Source organism: Pleurodeles waltl, chromosome 9 (assembly GCF_031143425.1).
Source record: "Pleurodeles waltl isolate 20211129_DDA chromosome 9, aPleWal1.hap1.20221129, whole genome shotgun sequence".
Classification (NCBI taxonomy): Eukaryota; Metazoa; Chordata; class Amphibia; order Caudata; family Salamandridae; genus Pleurodeles; species Pleurodeles waltl.
This window is the reverse complement of record NC_090448.1, coordinates 394,838,152-394,852,885: the sequence shown is the minus strand read 5'-3', so window position 1 is coordinate 394,852,885 and position 14,734 is coordinate 394,838,152. Positions and strand designations below refer to the sequence as shown.

The 14,734-nt window shown below is 46.1% G+C and overlaps 1 protein-coding gene across 1 annotated transcript in view; it reads left to right on the top strand.

Annotated features, from left to right (window-relative positions):
* Positions 1–14,734, top strand: part of BATF2 (basic leucine zipper ATF-like transcription factor 2) — a 59,385-nt gene that overhangs the window by 28,140 nt on the left and 16,511 nt on the right. The window contains exon 2 of the mRNA XM_069207095.1: positions 12,466–12,591. Within this exon, the coding sequence (XP_069063196.1) occupies positions 12,466–12,591 (126 nt within the window). The remainder of the gene's footprint in view (positions 1–12,465; positions 12,592–14,734) is intronic.

The following is a 14,734-nucleotide window of genomic DNA, read 5'->3' as shown; positions in this document are numbered from 1 at the left end:
AACTGTACCTCTAATTCAATTTAAAAACCAAAACCCTTGATATTTAATTTTAGAACGACTCCACATTAGTTCATAAAAACACATAGAACTTATTTAAAGTGAACAACATCTTTGCGCAGTTATGGGTTTGAAGAACATAGCAAAATATCATTATGCATAGAAAATTCTGTTTTCTTGACTACATACACGACTCTTGGAATAGAGGAATTCTGCCTTAATTGTATGAAATGCTTCAAAAGATTAAAATACATTTATTATTTATTTAAAATATATTTTTGGGTTAGTGAACTCTGAAGGACTCATGAGCCCTTGTTGAGCCTGCCGCATCCCCATAGGGTTTGTGAACATCGACCTGGGTGCACAAACCCAAGTAGGGGGGCAACAAGCATTCAAAACTCCTTTCTTGGGTCATGTGGATGCAACAGAAGGATTGAGAACCTCAGTCTCCTTCTGAGGTTTGCAATCCGTGGTCCAAGGCTCACAAAAAACACTGCAGAATTACCTTTTACATCATGAAGGGTCTCTTTACCTTACCACAGGAGTCCATGGGTCAGGGGATATTTTCCCTTTTCTCTTAAAGCTGCTATCATTTTTTTTTTATTGTTCAAATTTCTTTATTGTGAGTTTTCAGTGTAGAAAAGGGGGGAAAAAGCAGAACTCAAGGGGTGTAATGTATGCCGGGAAGCACGGGAGTTGGGTGTTCATGTGAAGATCAATGTCATTTAAGATTCCCTCCCAGTATGAGGTCCGCTTCTGACAGTCCCACAAGATATGTGCCAGTGTACCAAGGCCGTTGCGTCCCATCCAGCAGAGGGGTGACCGTGAGCAGTCCATTTGATGGAGCCGGGCTGGGGTGAGATACTAGTAGGTAGCTATCTTCCTTGCAGTCTCTGTGCTGGTTGCGCAACGCACTATGGTGTGTGCCGTATAATAGATTGCCTCCCAGTCCCCCGGTGTCCTGGATCTTCCCAGTTCTGTCTCCCAACATGTCTGACTCAGTATTTTAGGAGTCTGGACGGCCCGGTGGAGCAAATCATAGAGCTCCGAAATTGTGTTTGTCTGTCTTCTTTGTCAGCTGCCATCTTTCATATTGTGTGAGAGGTCTACATGCCTACTTCCTGATTGAGTGGTGCATACCTAGTGGCAGATCTGAAGATAACACATTCTCTCTGTCTCCGGGAGAGATTGGGACCTTCTAAAATATTCAAAGGGCAGATTCCCTCTGCGTTAAACAAATGTCCAATGGATCAGAAGAAGAGGGATGTCCAAGCGCCGTAGGCACAGTAGTCCAAGCCGGGTGTGAAATCCGGGTTCCCCACAATAGGTGTCAGGGGGAAGGGAAAGGAGGTTAGTTTGCTTGATCGGGCTGTGTGGTCCCACACCCTTATGGTAGCTCTGGTGACTGGGGACGAGTACAGGCCCCAGGGCCTATTGGGGCGCTGCAGGAATGGGATCTTCCAAAGGGAAGCGCCCAATTGCACGGTCCACGAACAGCCAACGCATGTCCAAGTCTGGTCTGGACCACTCCACCAGGTACCTTAGCTGCGTAGCTTTGTAGTATTGCCGGACATCTGGAATCCCCAGGCCTCCCCTGTGCGGGGGTTGATACGCTAGGAGGCGAGCCATTCTGGGTTTTTCGCCCCCCATCCCCCATAAAAAGTGGTTGGTTTCACCCTGCAATGCCTGGAGGGAGCCAGGAGGCTTGTCCGGCAGTGCCTGGAATAGGAATACTGCCCTGGGGAGGACCGACATCTTAATGGCAGCTATTTTGCCAATCCATGAGATGGGGTGGTGTCTCCACTTTGCCAGGTCAGCCTTGACCCCTCTCGGGAGAAGCTGGTAGTTCTTCGTTGCGGATTCTGATACTGTCCTAGCTATCCGAATGCCAAAGTATGGGATGGAGTCCTTCTGCCACCGGAAGGGATATTGTTGTGCTAATAGGTTCACCGTCTCCTTTGAGAGCGTAAGACTGAGTGCTTGGGACTTTGAGAGGTTTACCCGGAAACCCAACACCGTCCCAAAAGCCTCCACCTCGTCCAGAAAAGCCGGGAGGACCTTTAACGGGTCATCAAGAGCCACTACCACATCATCTGCATAAAGCACAATGGTATATTCTTTACTGCCAAATACACCACCAGTGACCTCTGGCCTGTCCCTCACCCTCTGAGCAAAGGGCTCCATATATAGAGCAAAAAGTAGAGGGGACACTGGGCACCCCTGGCGGGTCCTGCGACCCACCAAAAAGGAAGGGGGTAGCTCCCATTAACTCTAACTGAGGCCCTTGTTCACTATATGCACTCGCTATCCAAGCTCGGAACTGGGGCCCCAGGCCGAAGTGCTCCAGCGTAGTGTGAAGGTGCAGCCAGTGGATTCGATCAAACGCCTACTCGCCATCTATGCGGAGCAGCATCAGTTTCCATCAGTTTCCTTTGGCTAATGTGTGTAGTATCCGTTTGGTGTTATCTCCACACTGTTGGTTCGGGATGAAACCCACCTGGTCGGGATCTATCAATTCTGGCATCAGCCGGTTCAGGGGAGCGGCAAGAATACCCATAAGCAACTTGAAGTCGACATTTAGTAGTGAGAGAGGTCCGTAGGAACCGCACTCAGTGGGGTCCTTCCCAGGCTTCGGGATTACCAATATGGCTGCGTCCAGCATAGATTATGGCATTTCCTTTGGACCTGTGATATTGTTAAAAAGTTGGGTTAGGATCGGCACCAAGCTGGTACGGAATGTTTTGTAGAAGGAGCCGGGGAAACAGTCTGGTCCTGAGGATTTTGAGGCCTCCAATCGAGCTATTGCCGAGATTACCTCCACTAACGTAATGGGGGGCCTCGAGCGGGGCTGCCTCCACAGGCGTCAGTTTAGTCGTGTGGGCCTGTTTGAGATATTGCAGTGAAGTGCCCAGGTCAGTCTGGGGAGAGTAAAGAGCCTGATAAAAGCTATAAAAGGCTAAGGCAATCTGAGGGTCGCTCGTTACCTCTGATCCCTCTGGGTGCCTTATCACTTCCACCGCTCTGAGCCCTAAGCCTGGTTGCCAAAAGGCGGACGTATTTGTTGCCGCCCACGTAATAGGAATGACTGAGTCGGAGAGCTGCGTATTCTGCCCTTTCCATGTTGACCCCCACTAATTGGGGCTAGCTGCACTGAGTTGTCTCAAAACTCTCTGGGCCCCTGTCCTCTTGTGTATCCTCTCAGGTTCCGTCACCTGCTGCTGTGTTTGTGCCATTTTCTCGCGTCTGAATTTATCTGACACCGATATCGCTATAAGTTCCCCTCTAATTACCGCTTTCAGCGTGTCCCACAATAGAGATTAGGGTGTCACCCATGTCATTAAATTCTATGTGGGTAGCAATAGTTTTGATTATCTGGGCAACCACCTCCAGCCTCATCAGGATTGTGGTTCTCATTCGTCAGGGGTGGGGACCTTCGGCCCGGAGAGGGATGTTAAGTGTGAGGGTAACCATTGCATGGTCTGATAAAGCACAGGGCTCAATTTCTATGTCACCCGTCGTCTGTCTGATTTCCTTAGACCCCCCAAAAAAAGTCTATGCGAGGGTAGGTCTTATGTGTGTGGGAGTAGAAGGTGTAGTCTCTAGTGGTATGGTGCCTGCCCCTCCAGAGGTCTGGGAGCACCAGTTCCTCCAGTGTCCCCAGTCCTCTCGCAGATCGAGCCCAGTCCCACCATATCTGGAAGCTGATCTGTCCCATTCCTTGTGTAAGACTATGTTAAAGTCACCCCCTACGAGCACCTGCCTGTCAGGTGTAGTCATGACCTTTGCGAGTGCTTGTGAATGAACCCTTCCTGTCCCTCGTTGGGGGTGTATAGAGACTCTCAGACCACTTGGGTACTCCCAGTGTGTATCCTATAGGCCAGCAGGTGACCCTGTATTTCACCAATCTTGTCTCCCACCATGCCCTGGAAGGAGCGTGATGCTAGGAGTGCCACCCCTGCCACCTTGGCCCTGCATGAGGAGAGGTGTTGTATTGGGAAAGATCTGGAACGCATTCTATGATGATCTGCGGGGAGTAGGTGGGTCTCCTGCAGGAGGCATAAGTAAGCTCTCGTGTTGTAGATACCAAAGGATCGCACTTTACTTGATTGGGTTATTCAACCCCTTGACATTGAGAGTGACTATTTTAACAGTCGTGTGGGCGGTATGAGTAGAGTATCATCAGCCAGTATGTCCCTTATGCGAGTCACTTTATCTCCTCCCTCGGGTAAATGAGTCTCAGTATGGATACTAGACCCATCCGCTTGGCTAATATAACTGCAGTTGCGTATTGCGCACCCATCCCCCACCCTTAAACCAAACACATTTAAGCAACATAGTCAAACAACCCCACCAAGGGGAGCCGGGGCTGTCCGGCGTAGTCCTGAGGAAGAACCTAGGTTCCAGGAGCTGGACCCCTTGTCCTTATCTGCCTTCTTCCTGTCCCCATTGAGGGACTCCAGGGCTGCTGATGCCATACTCTCTCGGTCCGGCTTGGTGCTCCCATGCGGTACAGTCTGCCAACCTATGCATCTCCTGTTCCTGTGTTCCGTCTTGGTCAGGCTTTGATTTTCAAGGGCTCCTCCAGTTGCAGCACGTTGTAAGCATACAAGGATCACCCATTTATGTTGATGGCCTGGCTATAGTGATGTGCCCCCCTACTGTGTTTTTTGAGCAGGTGTAAGTGTTCGGCAATGTCTAAGGATTTTCCAGGATTGTTTTGGTGTTGGGGCAGGAGAGTGTTGGACCATAGTAAAAGGCCAGAGCGTAGTGATACACAGAGGCTACAGACTACAGTGAGGTACTCACTGCAGCTGAAATTTCCATAGCAGCCCAAAGCGCTTGCAGTAGCTAGAAACCCTGGCTACAGCCATGGGCACTTGCAGGCACACAGCCTGGTTAATGACCGCAATGCCTTATTTCAACCTGAGATTTGTCTGAATGGCTGTGTCTCAGTAGCTGGATTATATTCACACAGTCCTACTAAACAAGCATTAGCAAAGCAAATAGATTTGGTGTTGACTGACAACATTTTATCTTTGCACATGCTTGTTTTCCTTTTGTCATTGTAAAAGCCTTTTACAAAAATCATTACAAAAAATGGGCCTGTGCGTGCACGTCAAGCTGCTATCTGGAAATTGCTTTTACAATAAAGTATTAGAAAAACCCTTAAAAGATGAATGTCGCTGTGTACAAGGCGGCAGTCTTCTTTGAATGGTTTCCAATAAAATAAAATAAAACACTGAAAGAAGGTGGCTAATATGTGCTCATGCACACCCTTGTGTGGCTATCTTGGCATGGTGAAATTGTGTGTGTATATATATAGTGTGTGTGTGTGTGTGTGTGTGTATGTGTATATATATATATATATATATATATATATATATATATATTTGTATGTATATGTGTGTAGGAGGCTGGCCTGGCTTGTAGTGGGTACCAGAGGTACTTACACCTTGTGCCAGGTCCAGTTATCCCTTATTAGTGTAGAAGAGGTGTTTCTAGCAGCTTAGGCTGACAGAAGATAGCTATGGCAAAGCAGCTTAGGCTGAACTAGGAGATATGTAAAGCTCCTACTATACCACTGGTGTCATATGGACAATATCATAAGAAAACACAATACACAGATATACTAAAAATAAAGGTACTTTATTTTTATGACAATATGCCAAAAGTATCTCAGTGAGTGCCCTCAGTATGAGGATGAGAAATATACACAAGATATATGTTCACAATACCAAAATTATGCAGTAATAGCAAAAGGATGTAATGCAAGCAGTGTAAAGTTACAATAGATCAGTGTTCCCCAAACCCCGGGCCGCGGACCGGTGCTGGTCCGCGGATCAATCGGCACCGGGCCGCCCGAGGTCTTCAAATCTTGAAGGCATGTTTAAATACAATTAAATTAAAATTATTAAATCAAAACAAGCGGGCCACGGAAAAAGTATCAAACATTTACCGGTCCGCGGCGATAAAAAGGTTGGGATTCACTGCAATAGATTGCAATAGGAGCACATAGGTATAGGGGCAACACAAACCATATACTCCAAAAGTGGAATGCGAACCTATGTGAACTTGTAGAGGGTCGCTGGGACTGTAAGAAAACAGTGAGGGTTAGAAAAATAGCCCACCCCAAGACCCTGTAAGGTAGGTGTAAAGTGCACCTACAACCCCCAGAGAGCACAGAAGTCGTGATAGGGGGATTCTGCAAGGAAAACCAACACCAGCAATACAACAACAGTGGATTTCCGGACCTGAGTACCTGTAAGACAAGGGGACCAAGTCCAAGAGTCGCGACAGTGTCGAGAGTGGGCAGGAGCCCAGGAAATGCCAGCTGAGGGTGCAAGGAAGCTGCCACCGGATGGAAGAAGCTTGGTGTTTTGCAAGAACGAAGATGACTAGGAACTTCCCCTTTGGGGGATGGATGTCCCACAACGTGAAGACGCTTGCAGAGGTATTCCCATGCAGAAAGACTGCAAACAAGCCTTGCTAGCTGCAAGGGTCGAGGTTAGGGTTTTTGGATGCTGCTGTGGCCCAGGAGGGACCAGGATGTCGCCACTTGGATGAGGAGACAGAGGGGGCGCCCAGCAAGTCAGGGAGCCCTCACAGAAGCAGGCAGCACCCGCAGAAGTATCGGAACAGGCACTTAGAAGAGGAGTGAACCGGAGTCCACCCGAAGTCACAAAAGGGAGTCCCACGATGCCGGAGGACAACTCAGAAGGTTGTGCACTGCAGGTTAGAGTGTCAGGGACCCAGGCTTGGCTGTGCACGAAGGAAATCCTGGAAGAGTGCACAGGAGCCGGAGCAGCTGCAAATCACGTGGTACCCAGCAATGCAGTCTAGCGTGGGGAGGCAAGGACTTACCTCCACCAAACTTGGACTGAAGAGACACTGGACTGTTGGAGTCACTTGGACAGAGTTGCTGAGTTCCAGGGACCACGCTCGTCGTGCTGAGAGGGAACCCAGAGGACCGGTGATGCAGTCTTTTGTTGCCTGCGGTTGCAGGGGGAAGATTCCGTCGACCCACGGGAGATTTCTTCCGAGATCCTGGTGCAAGAAGGAGGCAGGCTACCCCCAGAGCATGCACCACCTGAAAACAGTTGAGAAAGCCGGCAGGATGAAGCGATACAAGGTTGCTAGTAGTCGTCTGGCTACTTTGTTGTGATTTTGCAGGCGTCCTGAGCAGTCAGCGGTCGATCCTTTGGTAGAAGGTGAAGAGGGAGATGCAGAGGAACTCTGGTGAGGTCTTGCATTCGTTATCTGAAGAATTCCCCAAAGCAGAGACCCTAAATAGCCAGAAAAGGAGGTTTGGCTACCTAGGAAGGAGGATTGACTACTAACAGAGGTAAGAGCCTATCAGAAGGAGTCTCTGATGTCACCTGCTGGCACTGGCCACTCAGAGCAGTCCAGTGTGCCAGCAACACCTCTGAATCCAAGATGGCAGAGGTCTGGGGCACACTGGAGGAGCTCTGGGCACCTCCCCTGGGAGGTGCAGGTCAGGGGAGTGGTCACTCCCCTTTCCTTTGTCCAGTTTCGCGCCAGAGCAGGGCTGGGGGGGATCCCTGAACCGGTGTAGACTGGCTTATGCAAAGATGGGCAGCATCTGTGCCCATCAAAGCATTTCCATAGGCTGGGGGAGGCTACTCCTCCCCAGCCTTCACACCTATTTCCAAAGGGAGAGGGTGTTACACCCTCTCTCAGAGGAAATCCTTTGTTCTGCCTTCCTGGGCCAGGGCTGCCTGGACCCCAGGGGGGCAGAAACCTGTCTGAGGGGTTGGCAGCAGCAGCAGCTGCTGTGCAAACCCTGAAAAGGCAGTTTGGAAGTACCCGGGTTCTGTGCTAGAGACCCGGGGGATCATGGAATTGTCCCCCCAATGCCAGAATGGCATTGGGGTGACAATTCCATGATCTTAGACATGTTACATGGCCATGTTCGGTGTTACCATTGTGACGCTATACATAGGTAGTGACCTATGTATAGTGCACGCGTGTAATGGTGTCCCCGCACTCACAAAGTCCGGGGAATTTGCCCTGAACGATGTGGGGGCACCTTGGCTAGTGCCAGGGTGCCCACACACTAAGTAACTTTGCACCCAACCTTCACCAGGTGAAGGTTAGACATATAGGTGACTTATACGTTACTTAAGTGCAGTGGTAAATGGCTGTGAAATAACGTGAATGTTACTTCGCTCAGGCTGCACTGGCAGGCCTGTGTAAGAATTGTCAGAGCTCCCTATGGGTGGCAAAAGAAATGCTGCAGCCCATAGGGATCTCCTGGAACCCCAATACCCTGGGTACCTCAGTACCATATACTAGGGAATTATATAGGTGTACCAGTATGCCAATGTAAATTGTTGAAATTGGTCACTAGCCTGTTAGTAACAATTTGGAAAGCAGAGAGAGCATAACCACTGAGGTTCTGGTTAGCGGAGCCTCAGTGAGACAGTTAGGCATCACACAGGGAACACATACATATAGGCCACAAACTTATGAGCACTGGGGTCCTGGCTAGCAGGATCCCAGTGAGACAGTAAAAACACCCTGACATATACTCACAAACAGGCCAAAAGTGGGGGTAACAAGGCTAGAAAGAGGCTACTTTCTCACAGTGTGTTTGTGTGTATATGTATGTATGTATCTATATACATATATATATATATATAATCACACATTGCACCAGTAGTCACTGGCAATGAAGGAGACAACTTATTATGCAGATGTGCACATTGTGCAAGATCTGAAAGCCATCACTCTCAGTCAGGTAAGCCAATGGCTGATGTGGCTGATTGTATGGCATATGCTGTATGTTATGGTGGGCGGAAGCAAAATGTGAATTATTGTACAGCAGACCAGTGAATGAAGAGGGCTGACTGAAATCCCCTGTAAGCATGTGTGTGTGTGTATACATATATACATATATATATATATATATATATATATATATATATATATATATATTTTAGTGAAAACAAAAGGTCTAGGCTAACGTCAGACCTTTAAAAGAGGTGATCAAGTGAAAGAGATCCCTCTTGCTGTCCTTTGAGGTGATTGGGCTGGTAATACACTTTAATTATATTTTCGCTCGAGATAGCGCTCCACAAATTCAGTGGTGAAAGACTTTCCAAGATAAGGGGCGTTTTTAGAAGGCAAATTAATACTGTTGATTTTGATGCTTTTCGCTGGAAATGCTTTCCTTCCAGGATTGTCCAATGATTCCTTTTAGTTTGCCATGCTAAATATTTGAAAATATTTGTAGCTTTAGAAGGACAATAGTTAATCCTAATTTACATGTTTCTCGTGTTCATTACACCATAAGTAGCCCAAACCAGTGTTTCCTAGCATGTTAGATCTGATGAAAAAATGGCTAGTTCAAAATTTGTTTCTTCACAAAACTGAGTATTACCAGCCAAGAACTCTAAGCCTCCTTCTTAAGGCAAAAAAAACAGTATTATTTCAGAAGAAAAAAATATTTTCTTTACATGTCACCGTCACTCACTCTATTAGTGGCATGCTTCAACATCGGGTCCACCTAGCCCCTAAAAGCCAGGGTGAGCTCAGACGTACTCCAGGGAGCACTTTTGATATAAATCCTATCTGAGCGGTTCTACAGATGAAAATACCTTGCGTTGGCCAAAGGTGTCCCTTTATTAGTGGTCACCGTGGGTATGAGTTAAAATCACTTTGAGGGGACTGTTAGGATAATATGGACCCAAGACCCTCACTTAAGCTGTTGACATGTTTCAACCCCTATCTATGACCTAACAAGGTCCTGGGCTTTTATCAGGACATCTGCGTATAAAGTTGCCCCAGCGTCAATGTGTAATCAGTCAAACTGAACATATGAAACATGCAGTGCTAAAACTTGAATGCAGATAGTATGTTAACTCGCTTTCTCCAACCACATTTAGGGCTGCGGTACCTGGAAGAGAGAACACAGAGAACAAACACCACCTGTGTATTGCCTCATGTAATCTTCTCGTCATTGGGAAAGCTCCTAGAGGAAAAGGAGGGATGCAAGTGTCAGTCCTCAGCTGTGGACCTTGAGCAAAAACAATCTTGTGTGCAAAAACATTGCATGCAACACAAACAGAACAGCACTTAATCATGCTCACTTCAATAATCTTGCAAGCAAATACTGCCCCACAACAAGTGACTGTAACATTCTCAAGGATCCTATATGATTCCGTCATAAATGTACCTAGATATCACAACCTGGCCGTAGGGATAGACACGCAAGTTGAGAGACTCGTAGAGAACAGCCACACTTACCCACTTTGGGTTACCCCTCCAACCTCTCAGGGGGATGGGGGAGCTTGCCCCGTAGTCACACAATGTCGTAGGGTTCATGTGCCAGTAAGGGGAGAAAAACAAAGCAATAGTATGCAACCTAATATCAGTAGTTAGTCAGAGCACTGCCTGTAATGAAACATGGAGAGGGAAACTCGTGGTCCGATTTGGCCATGCGTGTTGGGGGGGGGGGGGGGGGGGAGGAGACCCCTTACTCATGTCATCAAGGGAAGCGCACCAATGGTCCACCTACTAGTCTACCCGCTCGCGCCTGGCTTCACAATTTGATCTGTTTTTCTATTTCGGAGTGACATACGTGGTGTAATAGCCAAGTCTCATTTTTGCCACAGAGACATTTTTTAGCGGGAAAAAAGAACTTTTGTTAAAAGTGAAAAGTTAAACAGTGTTAAGTCACATAAATGCCATTTAATTTTTAAGATTAGTCAGTAGTGAATTGTATCACCTGTTGTCCAGTTTCGCGCGTGTCCTTTGTGAACTTTCAATTCTACTGTGTCTGGTATAGCTTCAAGGCTAAGGTTAGTTGTCCAGCAGTTGCTCAAGGACAGCGATGCACCACTGGAACATTTTGTGGATGCAAAGATACAGTGAAGTATAAACAGCTCCGCACATTTATAGATAGTTGACTAATTTTGTATATTTTCAGGACTCTCCTGTCCATGACATTTATTCAGTCTCTTGAAATGTAGACAAGGTGTTTATAACTACATAACGGCTTGTGGTCGTCTGTCTCCCACGTTTCCACCTCTAACCAGCTGACCACACACTTCCTCTTTATAGACGGGAAAGTGTCTACTGACCGTCATACAGGCTGCTTCTCATCGAAGAGGTTTCTCATAAACTATATCCATTTCCTTACAAAGCCACGAGTATAGACTCTGTTTGCTTCTGCGCATTCTCTCTCCTCCATTCCTTGCTTAATCGGGTTCTGTTTTGCTGGCTGTCTCTCCCTCTTGCTAATTACGTACAGCACTAATAAAGATGAGCATACTTCAGTAATAGAAAACTTCACTCCAAAGGTCCAGCACTCTCTTCTAATTCCACAATGCCCTATTCGTAGAGTGGTGGGCCACCAAAAGAGGTGTTTCCTCAAATAAGAAACATACAGCTGCAACAAAATATTGGTAAACCCATCATAAATGCAAATTAAAGATCAAAATCTTTACATCACAAGGGTGTTTTAAATAACACGTTGAGGCCAAGTCAATAAATCCAGTAGAAATGTATTGTGAAACTCTTAGAAAAGAACAGCCGACACGTGTGTCGCCCCCTGGCGGTATATATACACCTGGGGCTTACTCAAGGCTGCACGAACAGGAAAGTGGATTAGCAAAGAATTTAAGAAAATATAATCTAACCTCCCCATCACCCAAAGTGCAGAAAAAGTCAAATTCTTCAGAGAAACTGCTATCTCCATAGGATGTACTGGATTTATTTTAAAGTGAAACAGAAACAATTTATTTATAGGTAGATTTTGGCAAGCGACTAACAGTAGCACTTTAAAGTTATATATGCCATTTTAAAATTGGAAAATGAAATCTGATGAATTGTTTGTTTTTTCCTGGGATGTTGCATTGTTTCCTGGGTTTAGACCTTGGTAAACTCAGGTCTGGTGTTTATGGACTTGGTAATTTCGGGATTCAGAAACACCACAGCAAAAAACATGGTTGGTGAGGGCATTGTCTGCAGGCTGAGGCCAGGCCCACTCACCCCCTTCAGCACCACAGAGTGGAGCCTACAATGCTTCTGCCAGAGAGGTCACAGCCTCTGCACTTTACACCCATGCTCCACACCAGCCCCCACAGAAACGTACCACCTGCAAAGAACAAATGGTAAATATCAGTGTTAAACTCCACGAAATAAGGGAAAGCCTGTGTGCCAGGACATGATAATTCTGGGACTGACAGGTCATTCCTCATTCTGGCCAGTTTACCCTGTGAGCCCCATTGACTCCTGTGGAGAAACCAGTCAGAATTGTTAATTGCGGGCCTGGTATCTCTGCGCAGAGTTAACGTGGAACTAAGGACCTGAGTTGTGAATATCTGACCTTCCTCCAGGATATGCCTTACTGACTGGTTGTGGGAGTACATTGTGTGTTCTGATCTCTGTATCTGTGATGCTACAAAGTTCTATGCTCATGAGGTATTTCTAATATACTTTTTATAGTGCTGGATGAATATTCAAATCCCCAAAGACGTGGGGGCAAGAAAATGGAAAAAAAGAGAGAAGAATCGAGCTGCTGCCCAAAAAAGTCGCCAGAAACAGACGCAGAAGGCAGATTTGCTTCACCAGGTACGTAAAGGCCTATTGGGATAGCTGTTTAGGAAGGTACCCATTAAGTGTGCCCTTGCTTTTTAAGCAGTAGTTCCGTAACCTTGGAGTTGCTCAAATCAAGGGTCCTGGTAACTTAGGAAGTGCAGAAACACTAGGGATTACAGTCTGAAACCTGGGGTTCCCTGAGGAACTACGGTGGAAATCTGTAGATCTCAGTCGGATCCCAATAGTTAGTCATTATTCACCCCTGCAGATTTTGTCTGCTTTCAGCAGGTGCAGTCTTTGGGTGAACTACAGGGGCTCCGCACTGTTGCATGTATATCATAATTCTGATGGGGCTGGTAAGTCGTTACTAGCTCAATACAAATCACAGGGCAACTTGTAATAGTCCCTCAGAGCTTTGTTCCCTTCGGGGCTTGCAACTAGAGCCTCGCAACATTACCTGTACATACGTTGTACTTTTCCTGTAGAAAGATGGCAAGGAGGGGAGGTAAAGACTAAAGTAATTTCTGGTCATCTTTGGCTAAGTAGAGTTTTTGGGAGTCTGGTTTAAGGTAGTTGCTGTATTGTGCTGAACATTGGTCGCGTGATCTCAGTCTCCGCTTGATTACCTTGTGTGTCTGAATGGTGGGCTCCTGCCATTTTCAAATGTTAACTTTATAGTATTGGAAGGTACAGTTGGGCAGCATGGACTTAAGATTCGTTAGCATGGAGAGGAGGGCACTCACCATAAATAGACAATTTCAGTACATTTTACTTTCTGTGTCCCAACCCTTAACCTGGGTGTTTTGCAAGTATGTAGCGGTACCGTTAAGCCGCAGATACCAACCTTCAGCTTCTGGCTGCACTGTCCAAACAGAGTGTTTTAGAGCAGCAGGTAGGAATGACGAGGGCAACAATCGCAGAAAGGGAATAGGAGGTGGAAAGAGCAGGGGCAAGAAGAACTGGAGTAAAGCTTAAGAGGGAGAAGATATGGGGGGAGAGTGAAGATTAAAGTCCTCGTTGTCTTCTGTCAAGGAAAAGAATCGTGAGAGTTCGAGAGATTTCCGGGTTGGAAGGGAGGGTGTAATCTTGAAATGAACCTCACAGGACACTGGGAGGAAACACCTCTGTTTACATTTCACAACAATCCTTTTACAGGGCTGAACAAACGACTTAAGTAAATTTCGTTGCAAATTTGCCAAAAAAAGGGGGCAACGTGCACTCTTTTTTTTTTTTTTTTTTTTTTTTTTTTTTAAGATGCCTTTATTGTCACTATCAGAAGAGTTTTGGGTAAGTTTGGGGAAACATCTTCATGTTTATAATAGATTCATGTTAACCATGTTGTACATAACATTCCTATCACAGGTCAATACAGTCCATTTCCTTTGTAACCTCTGGTGCACATTGATAATATCAGTCAGAAATTACAATGATCCAGTGTTCCGAGTAACTCACAAAAATGGAAATGAAAGAGAGCATCGGTAGTCAGTCCAGCATTCAGATACCTCCATTCTTGATCTGCTCTCTTTCCCATCTGCCTTGTTTCCTGTGAGATGAGAATGGGAAGGGAAATTACTCGCCAATAGCTCATATTAATCTTATTCTAAGAAGCAAGACTTGAAATCTTAGTGTTTCGCTGCGCATATTTTGTTAAGTATTGCATAGGGAAATATGTGCAGGGAAACAACAAGTGTCTCGTAATCCTGTTACAGCCCCAAAGTACCATTATTACTAGAGCATTCAAACCAATGTCAGTAAATGATTTCTACGGCTCTCTCCATTTCCATCGAGTTGTCAGATTACAGGTAGAGACTTTACTCATTTTAAAACCATTGCAGGTCATTTGTTGACTAATTAATCTATGTTTTAATAATAAAATGCTAATTCAGTGGCACTTTATTACATGTTTGTGGTATTTATAAAGTGTTTTAGTGGCTGAACCTGGAAGTCCCAGTGTTGGAATACATTCATCCGTGTGTCTGTGTTTGGTGCTTGCAAGGGCCGCATGACACCATAGACATGTCTTTCTGACCAGCTAGGGACATCTATTGAGACATCTTGGCTGTTTTCTTAGTCTGTCCGTTCTGCGTTGGTTTAAAAAAAAAATAAGACACGAGGAGATAAAAGGAAATGTTCTCTGCAGGTTTAGTATGGGTGTGTATAAAGCTGAGGTTTGTGC